Source organism: Carlito syrichta, unplaced genomic scaffold (assembly GCF_000164805.1).
Source record: "Carlito syrichta isolate Samal-C Ts95f unplaced genomic scaffold, Tarsius_syrichta-2.0.1 Scaffold309115, whole genome shotgun sequence".
Taxonomy (NCBI): domain Eukaryota; kingdom Metazoa; phylum Chordata; class Mammalia; order Primates; family Tarsiidae; genus Carlito; species Carlito syrichta.
This window is the reverse complement of record NW_007253211.1, coordinates 1,013,013-1,027,824: the sequence shown is the minus strand read 5'-3', so window position 1 is coordinate 1,027,824 and position 14,812 is coordinate 1,013,013. Positions and strand designations below refer to the sequence as shown.

The following is a 14,812-nucleotide window of genomic DNA, read 5'->3' as shown; positions in this document are numbered from 1 at the left end:
GAGACCCTCCTCTCCACAGGAAAAGATAGAGAACCCGGGGTCTCGCTTTACTGGTGCATGCACCGAGCTTGTCCTTGTCCACTTAGAGCCTGGATATAAAGCAGGTGAGGTGGGCAGGTCTGTCCACTTTGTCCTGCCTCACCTGGAACACCCCTTGGAAGGTGAGAGGCACCCATGAGCTCTGTCTGCCCTTGGAGCGGGCAGCCCATACGAGGATGGAAACCATGAGCTCATGAACTCACTCTTCAAAGCTTCTTCAAGTCATGTTTTTTGCTGGACAGCTTGCAAGAACTGCAGCATGACAAGAAAGCATTTTTGGATGCCTGTACTCCAGAATCTCACTGCAACACTGGCCTCTAACTCATGCTGCCCCCTCCTGTGTACTTCAGACCGGCACCGCTTTATCCTGGCTGTCCACTGCACAATGACCAGCATTAGAGCCGGACGCCAGGGTATGTGGGGTCACCTGCAGAGCTGAGTTCTTTAGCAGTGGTTGATATAGTTGGCCATGTATAGAGCCGGCTTTTGAAGGTAGATATGATTATTACAAAGATGTCTAAGGGGTGTCTAGAGTCCTTTTTTGAGATCTGAGCCCAGAAAAATCCAAGCAATTTCATTCTCCCCCAGGGATATCCTCCAGGATCCTGATGAGGTTTTCCAGGCCAAAAATATAGCCAGGGTCTGGTCCGTCATAGGTGGTGTGCTCGTTCCAGGAGCCCTTGTACGTGGTGTGAGCAAAGTCGATCATGCGGATGTCGACTTTGGTGAGACCCCCAGGAGAGCTGCTGTGGGCCGTCTGTGGAGCCTCCGGTGGGTGCAGGCTAGCTGGGCTTCTTGCCAGTGGCTGCTGCCCATCATAGATGATGAGGAGAGAACTGGAGTAGAACCGGTATGAACTCTGGCTCCTGATGACTGAGAGGAGGGCCCGGAGCTGGCTCAAGATGGGCTCCAGGAGCTCCGTGCGGAGGTGGGTTCCGTCATGCAGGAACTGGTAGAGGGCTTGTCTGAACCCCTCCACTGAGAGTTTCCTTCCATAGTACTTGTCTTTGCAGAGAAAATGCTTCTTATCCATTTGATAAACCTTACATTAAAAATAAGAAAGAGAAAATGTGAAGAATCGCACACTTTATAAAAAATTACATGTGGTATGGTTACAGCATCACAAAGCAGGATAATCTATGAGCAGATTTCCAGGAGATGCAGGGCAGGAGGGGTGAAAATGAGCAGAAGATGGTCTTCCATCAACTACTAGGGCAGCCTTTACATTTTAAAATGCTTTCTGTGCAAATCTTTAATAGTAATCCAAGGTCTAAAGATCCTTCACCCCACAGAGGTGACCCTCACCCACGAGAAAGGCATTTGGATCTCCTTTCTTGTGAATTTCCAATATCAACCTCCAAAGCATGATTTAAGCCCTGGCTTCTGGCCCTCTTCAGTTCAAATATTAGCAAGCCCAAGCTAGAAAGCCTTAGTAGGAATCCAAAATCACAGCCAGTGGCCTTGGAAAGCCAACCAGATTAAATTTTCCCCAACAAAGTTTATAAAGTCCTTTCTCTGCAGAATCCAAGGAAACAGAAATGGCTCTCAGGGTGGAGTGGGGTGAATTGTTTGAAGATAAAAAGCAGGCAGATCAGGTGTGGACAGAGCGGTCCATAGCCAGTGCAGCTGGGGAGAGCCCGGTGGAGAAGGGAGGCTCACGGCAACCCTGTGGGGCTGATGGCTCCTTTCCTTGGCATCGTCATCCCTCCCCTCCCCTGTCATGTCTTGGCCACCAGACGGGAGCAGATGGAAGAGAGATGCTGATGGGGGACAGTGGCAGCCGCCCCCACTTCATTCAGATGGCACAGGCAGCCACACAGGCTGAACTGAGGCTAGCGGCTAGCATGGTCAGCGGGGGACTTGGCACCCCTCTGGTTGGCACACCTAGCAGGGCCATGACAGTTTCTCAGGTCTTTCTTGCCTTCGGATTATATGATATGTTTACAGAAAGCCAGTGTTGGAAAAACGAGAAAGAGACGATAGACTTTGTTGCCTTTGGAGGGCTGGAGATTGGCTGCTAAATTAGCCGTCATAAATACATGACAGGCGTCGGTTTCTAAATAAATCAGATCAATTTCAGAAGATTTGAGGTCCAGAGAGAGATTCCGTTTACACCACAAATCATCACACTCCATTCTCTTGAGGACTGCGTTCCAGGCTTTCCAAGGGACATCTGTGCAACAAATTTATAGACTGCACTTCCAGCTTCAAGGGGTGGCAGTTTCAATTAAGGAAAGCTATAACGTTTACCGTCAAGTCGGTGTCTGGTTTTGCTTTGAGTAGACAGACTATATGAGGGAGCAAGTGGAGAAAGTTTATTTCCTCCTGTTCCCGCAGCCCCTGCCATCAGCCACATCACAGCAGCAGGAGTGAGGCACGGAGACAGGGCTATTGAGAATAACCATTCCTTGGCTGGGGTTGGCAGATCATGACCTCCCCACTTTGTTAACCAGACGGACAGCAAAAAGAAGCCAAAAGAGTGAATGAAGACGAGGGAATGGCTGAGAGGAATTCAAAGAGCACACTGCTGCACAGCATCTGAGAAGGAGAGGCCCCAGCTCTATCCTCCAAGAGGAGGAGAAACTCAGGAAGCTGCAGAGTGAGCAAGAAACTCCTTCTCTTAGTTCTTCCTCCCGTCCCTGCCCACACACTGTCATCAAAGGTCTCTTCACAACATGGGCAGCAGCCACGTGGCCACTGTGGAAAGTTTCAGCTGCCAGAGACTGAGATCGAGTTCAAAGTAGTGGGTGTTTGACACCACTATCCTGAAAAAACCCAGCCTGTCATAGACCAGGATATGCATGCTCTTGTTGAAAGAGTGGCTCCTGGCTTCGTCCTCTGTTGCTTCCCCAAAGTGAAGGGCTCGGCCGGGCTCGGTGGCTCAGCCTGTAATCCCAGCACTTTGGGAGGCCGAGGAGAGTGGATTGCCGGAGTCCGTGGGCTTGAGACCAGCCCGGGCAACTTGGTGAGACTTCATCTCTACAATAAAATAAAAAATAGCTGGGGCGTGGTAGGTCGTGTCTGTAGTTCCAGCTACTCGGAAGGCTGAGGTAGAAGGAACGCCGGAGCTCAGCAGGTCGACTCTGGGGTGGCCGTGAGCATGCATGCCACTGCACTCCAGCCCGGGTGAAGGAGTGAGACTCCAACTCAACCCCCCCCGAAAAAAAAAACAATGTGAAGAGTTCTGCAGTGGGGGCAGTGGTATCTAGTTGGGAGACACCCTTGCCCTGCCATGGACATGCCAGGGTGCCACCTCCCCTACCAAGGCGTGCCCTCATGACCTACCTGCATGCCACAGATGCGCACGCCCAGGCAGGCTGAGGTGCTCTGTGCACACTTCCTTATGTGGCGGGCCTTCTTCTCCTCGGATACGTCATCGCCGTGCTGCCGGGTCCCCATCTTCAGGTCCAGGATGCAGGGATACGTGTACTGCGACACTACGTTTTCCAGCAGCAAGAACCCTAGTCACACTTAGTTAAGGAAGGCTCCAAGGATTTCGAGGCTTTGCCCCACCAGAGACCTCTGTACACTGGGAAGCTGCCTAGACATACCCGATTTGGGGTATTCGTTCTTTCACTCCTTCCTTCCTTACACACAAGCTCATCCTTGCTATTAAGAATTCAAGGTAGGCAGGGCTTGGTGTTTTTGATTTATTGTAGAGATGAGGTCTCACTGCCCAAGCGGGTCTCGAACCCGTGGGCTCAGGCATCCAATTTACTTTTAAATAAACTATATTTTCTAACCTAAAAAAAAAAAAAAAAGAGAATTCAAGGTATTAGCTTTGCAGGCTGCTCTAATAAGTCCATTTATTTAGGGGGAGTTTATGAGTATGTGAGCTTTTTTCTTTTTACGTTTTGCTCTGAGGTTGAAATTTAAATGCAGGCGTGAAATCCCTGGCAGGCCATGCCCAATTTACATTTTATGGCAGAAAATCATAAGGCTAAAACTTCCAGTCACTGAATGGACCAATACCTTTTGGGCGAAGTGGGTTGATGTTAGCTTTGGAGATGAGTTGCAAGAATATTAATTTCAGTGGAGTAATTATCCTGCAAAAGCTTCTTAGGGATTAGGTTTGCAGATGTGTCTTCCTAAATACTGTGAAGCCAGCCACGCGTTTGCAGGAAGGAGCCTAGTGGTGATGAAGGGGCATTTCAGACCCAAATGTGCTCCCTGTGGGGAAGGGGGCCTCTTCCCAGGGTCTACCCTGAGGGCACTTCCCTAAAGGGGAGGCACATGCTTCTCTCACTCCAGGGCCCCAGGAGGACACCTGCAGGGAGGGTTTGAGAGATAGAAGGGAGGTTGGGGCTGGGGACCCATCCAGCTCTCTGAACCTGCTGCTGCTCCTACCCAGCATTAATCATTCCTGTCTGACCACAGAGACCCCCACCGCAACCCATGCTTAATGTACAGTCAGTGGCCCCACCAGGGGCTCTGTGCACAGCCTCATTTCTAGTCCAACGTCTGTCTGATTTCTCTTTTGGAGGGAGCTGATTTCCGCTAGGTCCCAGGTTTGAGGGTTTGTGCCCACCCTCCTTGGCCCCCGTATGTATCTGTTTCCCTTTCCTACCCCTGTCCCCATGTCTCTCTGTCTCTCTGTCTCTTTTGTCTCCCTTGGGACCCCGTGCAGTGGGAAAGGCTGGTAAGGATACGGTGCCGCTTATTCTCCGGGTACTCGGAGCACAGGCGGGTCAGGTGGGCCTGGTGGCAGTGCAGGCCCCACGGGTTGAAGCTCTTCCTCTCAATCTGGTTTCCATTAGCATCTTCCACCAGCGAGGAGACTTGAACTTTGAGGTGGGACTCAGACCTCAGGAGCGTCTTGGCCGGGCTGCAGTTGAGGGAAGCACATGACGGTCAATGCAGAGGTCTGGAGAAGGTGCCCATGTCTGTGACTGGCTGGGCTCTTTGGGACAGGCTCTGAGGGGGCTGTCCCAGGCTACTCTCACCAGTCTGCTGGAGCACTCTGTGGGGCCTGGAGTGCCCTCCTTGCCCTACTGGGTCGGGGACCAGATCATGCTTCACTGCAGTCCTTAGGGGGTTTCTCTAAACCTGGGAATAACTCATCAGAGTGTGTCACCCTCTCAGAGAGTTCAGGCGATTTAAACTTACTTGTAAGTGGTCTAGATGATTAGTGATCTTACTATTTTTTTTTAAGCAGGGTTTATTGAGAGGACAGAAAAGCTCCCACAGTGGGAGGGGACCTGAAGGGTTTGCCCTGATCTTACTATCGAGGCAACATAGTTCTGGGCAGCAGCCCCAACCAGAATCACAAGACTGGGATTTAGACTGACACTCTGGGGGTCATTCTCTCCCTGAGACCTCACAAATTGTAGGGAGTTGGGGGTGCAGGGGGAGCCCCAGAACCTTGGCTCCTGTCCTCTCTGCATCTCGGCTTCCCCATCTGTGAAATGGAGATAATGTGCCTGGCTTCCTGAAGCAGAGCCAAGAGGCTTAATTAGATCTGCTGTGCTCCTTTGGGAAGGGAGGTATTTTCATTGTATTAGCTCCCTTTTGTTTCCCATAAATGGTAAAAAAAAATCCCCAGGGATCCTTTTCATCTGAGAAAGGTCAGCTGACACTGAAAGGTTTTGGAGGCCTCTCTTCAGCGACCCCCCGCCATGTCTCCAGGGACCCACTGAGTGGCTGCATTGACCTCCCTGCTCATCCGTCCAGTCCTTTCTGCTAAGAAAAGAAGTGATTTCTGAGAGCAATTAGCCACAGTTTTCCTTTATATTAACTATTCTGGGGTTTTTGTTCTGCACATTCTCCTCCAGAGACGCTTGATGGTCTCAGTGAAACTGGTATTTAATTAAACAAATATGTACTGAATACCCATTCTGGGTAGAATCTGCCTGTGCATCAGCTTCTGAGATAAAATACCTCGTAATCCTCCCTGTAGAAGTGGCATAAAGAAAATCCACCCCTTTCTTTGGTCACACTGGCTATTCTAGACAGAGCCTGCATCTGAATTTCTCATTTTCTCGTTGTCAGCCTTAACGGGGTGTGGTTGCCTGGGGTACAGGTGGGAGCAGTACTGGCCCCTGCTGAGGGATACGCCGCTGGGTTTCTGCCATCCTGTGCGGTGGCCTTACCTCTCCTTGGGCAAACGTGCCACTTGGGCATGTGGCCAGCTGGCGAGGGCATGGGCGCCACTGGTGCCGCTTGTGGTCTGCTGGAGCGTCTGCCAGATGGTCACTGCCGCCGACTCTGTGGAAACCTTGAAGGGCTCCTGGTTCTCCTTTAGTGGGTTGGCAACCAGGCTGAGGTGGCCAGTGCTGTCTTTCCAAAGGTGCACTGTGATGGTGCCTGCAGAACACACAGGGAGGGAAGGGAGAGGTCAGACAGCACCTCCATGGGCACGTGGCGGTGGGTGACAGGTTTGGAATTTACCTTAATGGCCTGGTCGACTTCTCCCCTTTCCCATACCCTCTGTCAAGGAAGAGCTGTGGGATTGGCCTGGTTTCACCCAGACTGGATCCTGTCCCAGGATGAGCCCAGAGCCATGGAGCTCATAGAAAATTGCCTTGAGCTGATCTTGGCACATCCTCAGCTTCACCCCACTTCTCTGTCCCTTCGTGCTTTTTTTTTTGAGTTGGAGTCTCACTCTGTCGCCCAGACTGGAGTGCAGTGGCCGCTCCTGGTCACCACAGCCTCGACCTGCTGGGCTCTGGCGATCCTTCCGCCTCAGCCTTCCAAGTAGCGGGAACTACAGGTGCGCGCTACTACGCCCGGCTAATTTTTGATTTATTGTAGAGATGAGGTCTCACCAAGTTGTCCAGGTGGGTCTCAAACCAGTGGGCTCAGTGAGTTTTGATTTATTGTAGAGATGAGGTCTCGCCAAGTTGCCCAGGCAGGTCTCAAACCCGCGGGCTCAGGCAATCCACTCACCTCAGCCTCCCAAGGCGCGGGATTACAGGCTGAGCCACCAAGCCCGGTTCCCTTCACGCTTTAAACAAAGCCAGCCCCATACATTTGTCCTTGCATTCCAACTCCTCTCTGCACAGGCACACCCTCTGGTCACACCACAGCCAGCCCAGCTGTGCCCAAGCTGGTGCCCTGCAAAGGGGCCTCTGCCTCAGGCGGCAGGAAGGGAAGTCGGGGCCCACCCCACTTCTCCCACTTCCCCTCTGCCTCCTGTATCACCCCTTTCTTCCCATGTATCTTTATCTGACAGGCTTCTTCTAGGAAGCCTTCCTCACAGAGACTTCTAGGGCTCAGGACTCTTGGCTATCCCCTCCCCCACTCCCCCATCTCTGCCCTTCCACACAGATGCAGGGCAGTTGGTGGGGGGTCGACCACTCCCTCTGTTGGCTGCATCGCACATGAAGATGCCTGGTGGCACGTGGTTCTTTGGTGGAACAGAAGACTTTTGAGGTTCCCCAGCTACTGTACCTCCTGTCATCTGAATACTCAAGGCACAGAAGCCACTGGCTGTAGAAGTCAAGGGTACCCGGAAGCCCATTTGACAAACGTGCTAATGGGAGTTCTTCCCAGGGCACCGGCCAGCTGGGCAGTTAGCTGTGGCAGGCACATTGACAGCTCTGTGGCACCCTCTAGACTCCTTGCTCTGGTGGCAGAGCCTGAGCCTTCCTCCATGGAACCCGGCCTCTAGTGGGTGGCCATGCTGTGGGTTTGTAAGGGCCGGAGGTGGGAGTACTAGTCTCCCCTCCTTCCTGCAGCTGTTGAGAGGGTCTTCTCTGTCTGTACCCATCTCACTGTCCACTCTCCACCCTTTCTGTCCTGCTGGCTGCCTGTGGAGTTTACTAGTGGCTTCCTTGCCCTCTGGTTTCCCAGAGGGTTTGCCCAGTGGGGGGCACTGGCAGGAGCCAGGAATGTGGGAGGAGAAAGTCTTATTTCTCTGGTACCCTCCCTGGTCCACCAGGGCTGGTCTGTGTTCATATCGTGCCGTGCTCCTCTGGGGTCTCCACTTTCGCTGGGTCCCTGATATGGTTCCCTCACCTTGGCATTCTGGCCGGAGGGTTATGGTTCTCCTGTGTTGCTGAGAGCCCCATCCCTGGTTGTTCTTGAGTCCTGCATGTGTTTCTGCAGAGAGTTCCTTTTGAAGATTCCCTTCATTGAACCCTTTTTTTTTTTTTGAGTTGGAGTCTCACTCTGTCGCCCAGACTGGAGTGCAGTGGCCGCTCCCGGTCACCGCAGCCTCGACCTGCTAGGCTCCGGCGATCCTTCCGCCTCAGCCTTCCAAGTAGCAGGAACTACAGGCATGCGCTACCACGCCCGGCTGATTTTTTGATTTATTGTAGAGATGAGGTCTCGCTGCCCAGGCGGGTCTTGAACCCGCGGGCTCAGGCAATCCACTCACCTCAGCCTCCCAAAGGTGCGGGATTACAGGCTGAGCCACCGAGCCCGGCTCCCTTTTTTTTTTTTGAGTTGGAGTCTCACTCTGTCGCCCAGATTGGAGTGCAGTGGCCGCTCCCGGCCACCGCAGCCTCGACCTGCTGGGCTCCGGCGATCCTTCTGCCTCAGCCTTCCAAGTAGCTGGAACAACAGGCGCGTGCTACCACGCCCGGCTAATTTTTGATTTATTGTAGAGATGAGGTCTCGCCAAGTTGCCCAGGCGGGTCTCGAACCCATGGGCTCAGGCAATCCACTCACCTCAGCTTCCCAAAGGCGCGGGATTACAGGCTGAGCCACTGAGCCTGGCTGAACCCCTTTTGCATGTACAGTTTGTTTTCTCTGGGACCCCAACTGAGAGTGGGGGCGCATATGTTTGTGTATTTGCCAAGGTGTTTGTTCCTCCCCTGGCCACTTGGTCACCTTCTCAGAGTAAGTGGCAGTTTCTGCTGAGCAAGCCATGAAGGCAGCTGATCTCCCTGCGTGCGTGCCTGCCCAGGCCCTCCTGGCTGGCTAGCACAGACACTCATTTTCAAAGCTGCTCTATAATTTAGCAAGTCGCTCTCCAGAGCTGCCTGTGCCTAGCTCAGCGGTCTCCCTGGGCCGGTCCTGTCATCTCAGATTCCCAGTGCCCTCATTTTGCAGCCTGAGAGTGACATTCAGTCCTCACCAGCTCCTAAGAAAACTCCGCTTTCGCTCACCTTGTCCCAGGCTCCCATGTCCTGTGAAGTAATCACGACGGTAACAATAACACTGTCCCTAAACCTGGCACTTTACCAGTTGCCCGCCTCCAGTAGTCATCCCCGGCCAAGCCCAGCACAGCTGTCCTACTTGTGAGGGGAAGGGGCTGATGGCAAGTTGGGAAGGAATCACGAAGCGTCACAGCCATCCTGTATCCCCACCTGCCATGGGTGGCACTGTGCTTTCTCTTTGCTATGTCACAACATGCCTGTAAGGCCAGTGACGGTGGACGCCGAGGCTCAGAGAAATAGAATAACCTGCCCAAGGTCACGTGGTTGGCATGGGAGGCGCTCTGAGAAGGCTACATTGGACATGGGTGCAGAAGAAGGGACAAGCGGTTACACAGAGCCAAGGACTCTCGGGAGGGTCTGGTGTCGTCACGCTATGTTTACCCTGAGTCTGCAAGATAAACATTCATGCTGTGTCCCAATCACATTTGTTCTGGCCATTCTGTTCCATGGGAGGTAACAGAGAGGCCGTGCTTCTTCCACCTCAGGAGAGGGTTGTCAGCACCAAGGGCTGGGAGCACCAAGCCAGGAGGGCGTGGTGTTTACATTCCCAGCCCTATGTCCTCGGGGATGGAGGGTCATTGTGCTAGTTCTGACCTTCTGGAAACCAGCACTAGGCCATGGAGCCCATCCCTTCGGGTGTCCGAAGGGGACAGAGCTAACTGGCCTCTGTGCCCACCCTTGGGAAGCTCAGAGGCCTCCCAGCTGCTCTGGTGCCCAGGAAGGTATGCCAGTCACAGGTTTTTTGGTCAAGCTGCCACCCAGCAGCCCCCTGGCCTTTCCACACATGAGGCTGTGGTGACAGGCCAGCCACAGTCCTGGGTCTGGGAGGCCTCCTTGGAGGGACAGGAACGTGACCTTCACCCGCTTCCCCAGGCTCCAGCTCCTGTCTGATCTCATCAGTTCTGAGTGTCTGAGTAAATGGAGGAGAGCAGAGGTGCAAATAACCCAAAACCAATAAAATCCAGAAGTCATTTCCATTTCTCATATTGTCAGAGCTACACAGCCATGCTCTGCGTCCCTGCCTCTCTCTCTGTCTTTCTGCGTGCCTCTGACGGGTGGTGTCTGTCTCCGGCTCTTGTCTGTCTCTCTCTCTCTCTCTGTCTCTCTGTCTCTTCCCCTCCTTCGCCTTCTCTCCCTCTGTCTCTCTGTCTCTTCCCCTCCTTCTCCTTCTCTCCCTCGGCCCAGCCCTCCCCTCCAAAGTCTGGAGCCCAGAGCAGATCGTGCTCTTTCAAACAGGCTCAGGTTGCCTGCCCTTGATAAAGCAGCACATCATGGAACCCAGACTCCTTGGTGCTTGACTTGTTCTTTTCATCAAGAGCCACCTGGACTCCAGCCTGGCCTCTGGCTGGCCCCGTCTGTCTGTGGGATTGAGGCCTTGGAGACCCCTGGGCTCCTAGAGCTCTCCTGACCAGGAACGTGCGGGATCCAGCTAGAGCCCTGCTCTGTCTTCCCACTAGCCCCTCACCTGGAGACCATGCCAGCTAGGCAGACAGGAGTGCTTACTGCCACAATTGGCATGCCCAGAGCATCTCAGCAATTTTGGTTTGGCCGAGCAGCTTCCTGAGTCCCAGTGAGTACTCTGTCATGTATTTATTTTTAAGCTTATGAGAGCATTTACTCACCACTGTCTGTAATATGAAGCGGCTCGGCCATTAACCAACTGGACCTAAGGCTATGTCCCCATCTGCCCAAAGCCAACAGGCGGGCTGGGAGGCAAGGGGATGCGGCCCCAAGGTGCTGTTCTGCCTGAGAAGCCCGGCAAAGGTCCCAGGTGAGCTTTCTGGCAAAGGAGGCTGCCCTTTGGAATGGCATCCTTCCATCATGGTGCAGGCCAGCAGAAAGAGAGGGTGTGCTCCGTGGCATGCAGTGGTCACTTCAGAAATGGCCCCCTTGTCTCTGGGTCTCTGTCCCTATCGAGGAGAAAGGGTAGACCCACCTCTGTGGCAGCTTCATGGGGATTCGAGTCTCCCTGACCTGAGGTCACTGGCTCCCTCCTCGAGCTGGAGGACCCCTGAGTGCTGACACTTGAGTCCATCCCTTCAGTAACAGTGTAGCTGGGTGGAGTGGGCCAGTATGGCTAAGAGCCCACACTAGGGAGCCAGACCTGGGGCTTCGAGTCCTGGCACCACCTCCCACTAGCTGTGTGGCCTCAGGCAAGCCAGGTAAGCCCTCTGTGCCTCAGTTTCCTCATCTATGACATAAAGGTTCCCACCTCCGCAAGTTGTGAAGATTGCTTGAATCAGTGCCCAAAAACCACTTGCAGTGGTATCAGACACAGAGCAGACACTAAGCTAGCTGATATGATTTTTCTTTGGTGATACAAGCAGCCTGCACCATCTGGGAACCCTCTCAGGGACTTGTCCACCTACACTTGCACTCAGCCCCCTGTCCTCCCATCTCTACCCAGGTGTCTGAGAACGTGAGTCCTGTTCTGGGCCTTTCCCCAGGTCTCCTTAAATGTGTGTGTTTCATTAGTCAGTGCTTGGACAGGGGCCCTGTGTGAGTCTTGTTCTGGTCGGTGAGTGAATCAGCGTTTCTGCTTCATCAAAACCTCATGTAGCCCTAGCCCACAGCTCTGTCTCCCCCCACCCACGGGCAGGGTAGGTGGTCAGTTGTGGAGTCTCATCGGAAGGATGTCACAGAACTGCTCCTGATTGGTTTAGAAACACCATCTCCTGTGTGAAGCCCCAAAGGCAGACACTGAAGCATCCTCTGTGGCTGATATATTTGGCTGTGACTCTCTGGCTCAAATTAATTTATCAAGTTAGCAGAGCCCCAAGGGGGATAGCACTGGACTGGGCCCAGCCCGAAGGGAAAGGCAGGCAGAGTGGAGGACAGGACAGCAGACCAGTGCCAGTGTGCACTTGAGAGTGGGGTCCTCCCACCCTCCTAGAGGCTTTGCCATGCAGACAGGGAGCAGGGGAGGGGACCAGGATGGCTTCCTAAAGACCAGGCCACCTCTCTTCCTCTCCCTCTCTGCCTGCGGCTGCCCCGCATTCCATCTCAGCTCCAGAGTGTGTGGAGTAAGCGTGAAGTACTACTGGTGGGAGGCCACCCCACATACGGCCCTGCCTCCCCTTTGCTGGGCCGAGTTCAGTTGTGAAAGGGACAGACATTAATTCCAGTGGGTGCTCTGACAAGATGGGCAATGACCCACAACCAGCCAGGCAGCACCAGCCTGCGCCCCAGGAGACCCCAGGGGAGAGCGGAGGCCGTCCCGGGCCCACGGGCCATCCTCCTGCATCTCTCAGCGTGTGATGATGATCTGTCTTGTCTTAGACTCTCAGAAGGTCCTGGCAGGCCAATCTGAAGGCCAGGCATGGGGGAAGCAATGCTCAGAGGTGGTGCCTGGGGCTCTAGGTCCTGGTCCCCCCCCGGTGGCAAGTCTGGACCATACTAGATACGGATTCCTGGGCCTTGTCCCAGGGCCCCAGGGATTCTGATTCACACCTGGGTGCACATGCGTGCAAGCATGCCCACATGCACACACACGTGATGCTGGTCAAGTTGGTTGACCAGGCCAGTTTGCACCTTGAGAAACACAGTGCAGAGAGGCCCATCCTTGCCGGTTATCTTGCTCATGGAAATGCAAGTAGTCTTTTCAATGCTAGTATCTGGATACTATTATCACCTTTACCACAGACACTTAAACAACAAGGACTACTGCTTGTGTCATGAAATCTAAAGTCTTCTGAGGAGGTCTTTTCTCTGAGCTCTTATCCCAGTGCCAGGCTGGTGGCCTGGCAGTCACGCCCTGACCCCATGAGCCTCATTTACCAAAGGCTGGGTGTGAGTCTGCCCTGGGTAGTCCAGCCCCTGCCCGGAGGTCAGCAGACAGCACCCTTCCTACTCACCTTGTGGTCAGATCCAGGCCCATGCAGAAGCTTCCTTGGTCACACATGGGCGGCAGCCTATTCCCCTGCTTTGTCCCTTCCTGAGTATGGGTGGAAATTCCAGCTTCCTGAACAAGCCATGTCCCAGTTCCTGCACACCCTTTCCTAGGCCTGAGGCTCCTGCCACCCACCTGGGCTTTCAGAGGGAGCTTAAGAGGCCTCTATCTGTCCTGGGTTTTTGTTTTTTTTTTTTGAGTTGGAGTCTCACTCTGTCACCTAGACTGGAGTGCAGTGGCTCGGGAGCGGGCTCCCGACCTGCTGGGCTCCGGTGATCCTTCCGCCTCAGCCCTCCAAGTAGCTGGAACTACAGGCGCGTGCTACCACACCCGGCTAATTTTTGATTTATTGTAGAGATGAGGTCTCGCCAAGTTGCCCAGGCGGGTCTCGAACCCGCGGGCTCAGACAATCTACTCACCTCAACCTCCCAAAGTGCGGGATTACAGGCTGAGCCACCGAGCCTGACTTGGAATGTTGTTTTATTCCCTTCCCAATTCCTCAATTCCTCGAAGCCTGGTGGCTTGAGCTCATTTGTAGGGAAGCCTAACAGCAGTACACTCCAGACCCTGAGTCTTGAAGAGTTCAGAGGAACTAGGCCAGTAAGGGCCAGCCCCACCAGGAGGGGGCCTGTCTCCATGGCAACCCTAGAACACCCAGCTGTGCAGGTGAGCCCAGGCCCAGGGTGGGGGTGATGCCGGGACGCAGCCTGGCTGCAGGACCCTCACCTTTGTACTGCGGTGTGAACTGCTTCATGGCCAGCGGCAGGGATTCGTAGAACCTCTGCTCGCGGGAGATGAGGGGCTTGCACACGGTGTGCTCGTCGTACTTCATGACGCTCAGGTGTCCCCCGACCTGGTGCAGGAAGGGCTCCAGCTGCACGCCCACCCTGGCATCACCAGCGTCCGCACTGTTCTGCACAACCATGGCAGTAAAAGTAGCAGCTCCTGGGTGCAGCACAGGCTGTCAGCAGTCCTCGACTTTCTCCTTCTTGGCCTTCACTTCACTGCTGTCATAGCATGGTCGTCCTCCTGCCTGAGGGTTGTCAGCGGGGCCTCTGGAAACAGGGGAGGAAGGTGGAAGTTACACGTGAGCGAGGGCCTATGGACAGCAGAGCCTGGACAGTCCCCAGCCTCGACCCAGCCATTATTTCTGGAGTAATCCGTTGCAGGAAACTGGTAATGGGTTGTCTCCATGGAGCAGGGGTGAGATGGAGACTTATTTATTTACTTAGTTTTGAGTAGGAGTCTCACTGTCACCCAGGCTGGAGTGCAGTGGCACGCTCACAGCCACTGCAGCCTCGACCTGCTGGGCTCAGGCCATCTTTCCGCCTCAGCCTTCCAAGTAGCTGCAACTACAGGCACACACCACCATGTCCGGCTAGTTTTTTGATTTGTTGTAGACACAAGTTGCCCAGGTTGGTCTCAAACCTGTGGGCTCAGGTAAGCCTCTGCCTCTGCCTCCCAAAGTGCTGGGATTACAGGCATGAGCCATTGTGTTCAGTTGAAAAAGAGACTTTAAATAACGTTTTGTACTTTTTGAATGTAAATATCAACAGTTGGCTGGGCTCAGTGGCTCAGTCTGTAATCCCAGCAGTTTGGGAGGCTGAGGAGAGTGGATTGCCTGAACCCACGGGTTTGAGTCCAGCCTGGGCAACTTGGTGAGACCTCGTCTCTACAATAAATCAAAAATTAGCTGTACATGGTAGAGTGAGCCTGTAGTTCTAGCTACTTGGAAGGCTGAGGTGGAAGGATCGCCTGAGCCCAGCAGGTTGACGCTGGGGTG

General features: G+C 53.9%; 1 protein-coding gene across 1 annotated transcript; it reads right to left on the bottom strand.

The window, feature by feature from the left end:
- Positions 1 to 613: 613 nt before the first annotated feature.
- Positions 614 to 13,957, bottom strand: IP6K3 (inositol hexakisphosphate kinase 3). The gene is made up of 5 exons (XM_008066836.1): positions 13,756 to 13,957; positions 6,129 to 6,342; positions 4,689 to 4,864; positions 3,325 to 3,500; positions 614 to 1,081 (listed from the first exon to the last, which is right to left on the bottom strand). Exons 1-5 carry the CDS (start codon positions 13,952 to 13,954, stop codon positions 614 to 616), a joined length of 1,233 nt encoding a protein of 410 aa, XP_008065027.1. The 5' UTR covers positions 13,955 to 13,957.
- Positions 13,958 to 14,812: the final 855 nt, after the last annotated feature.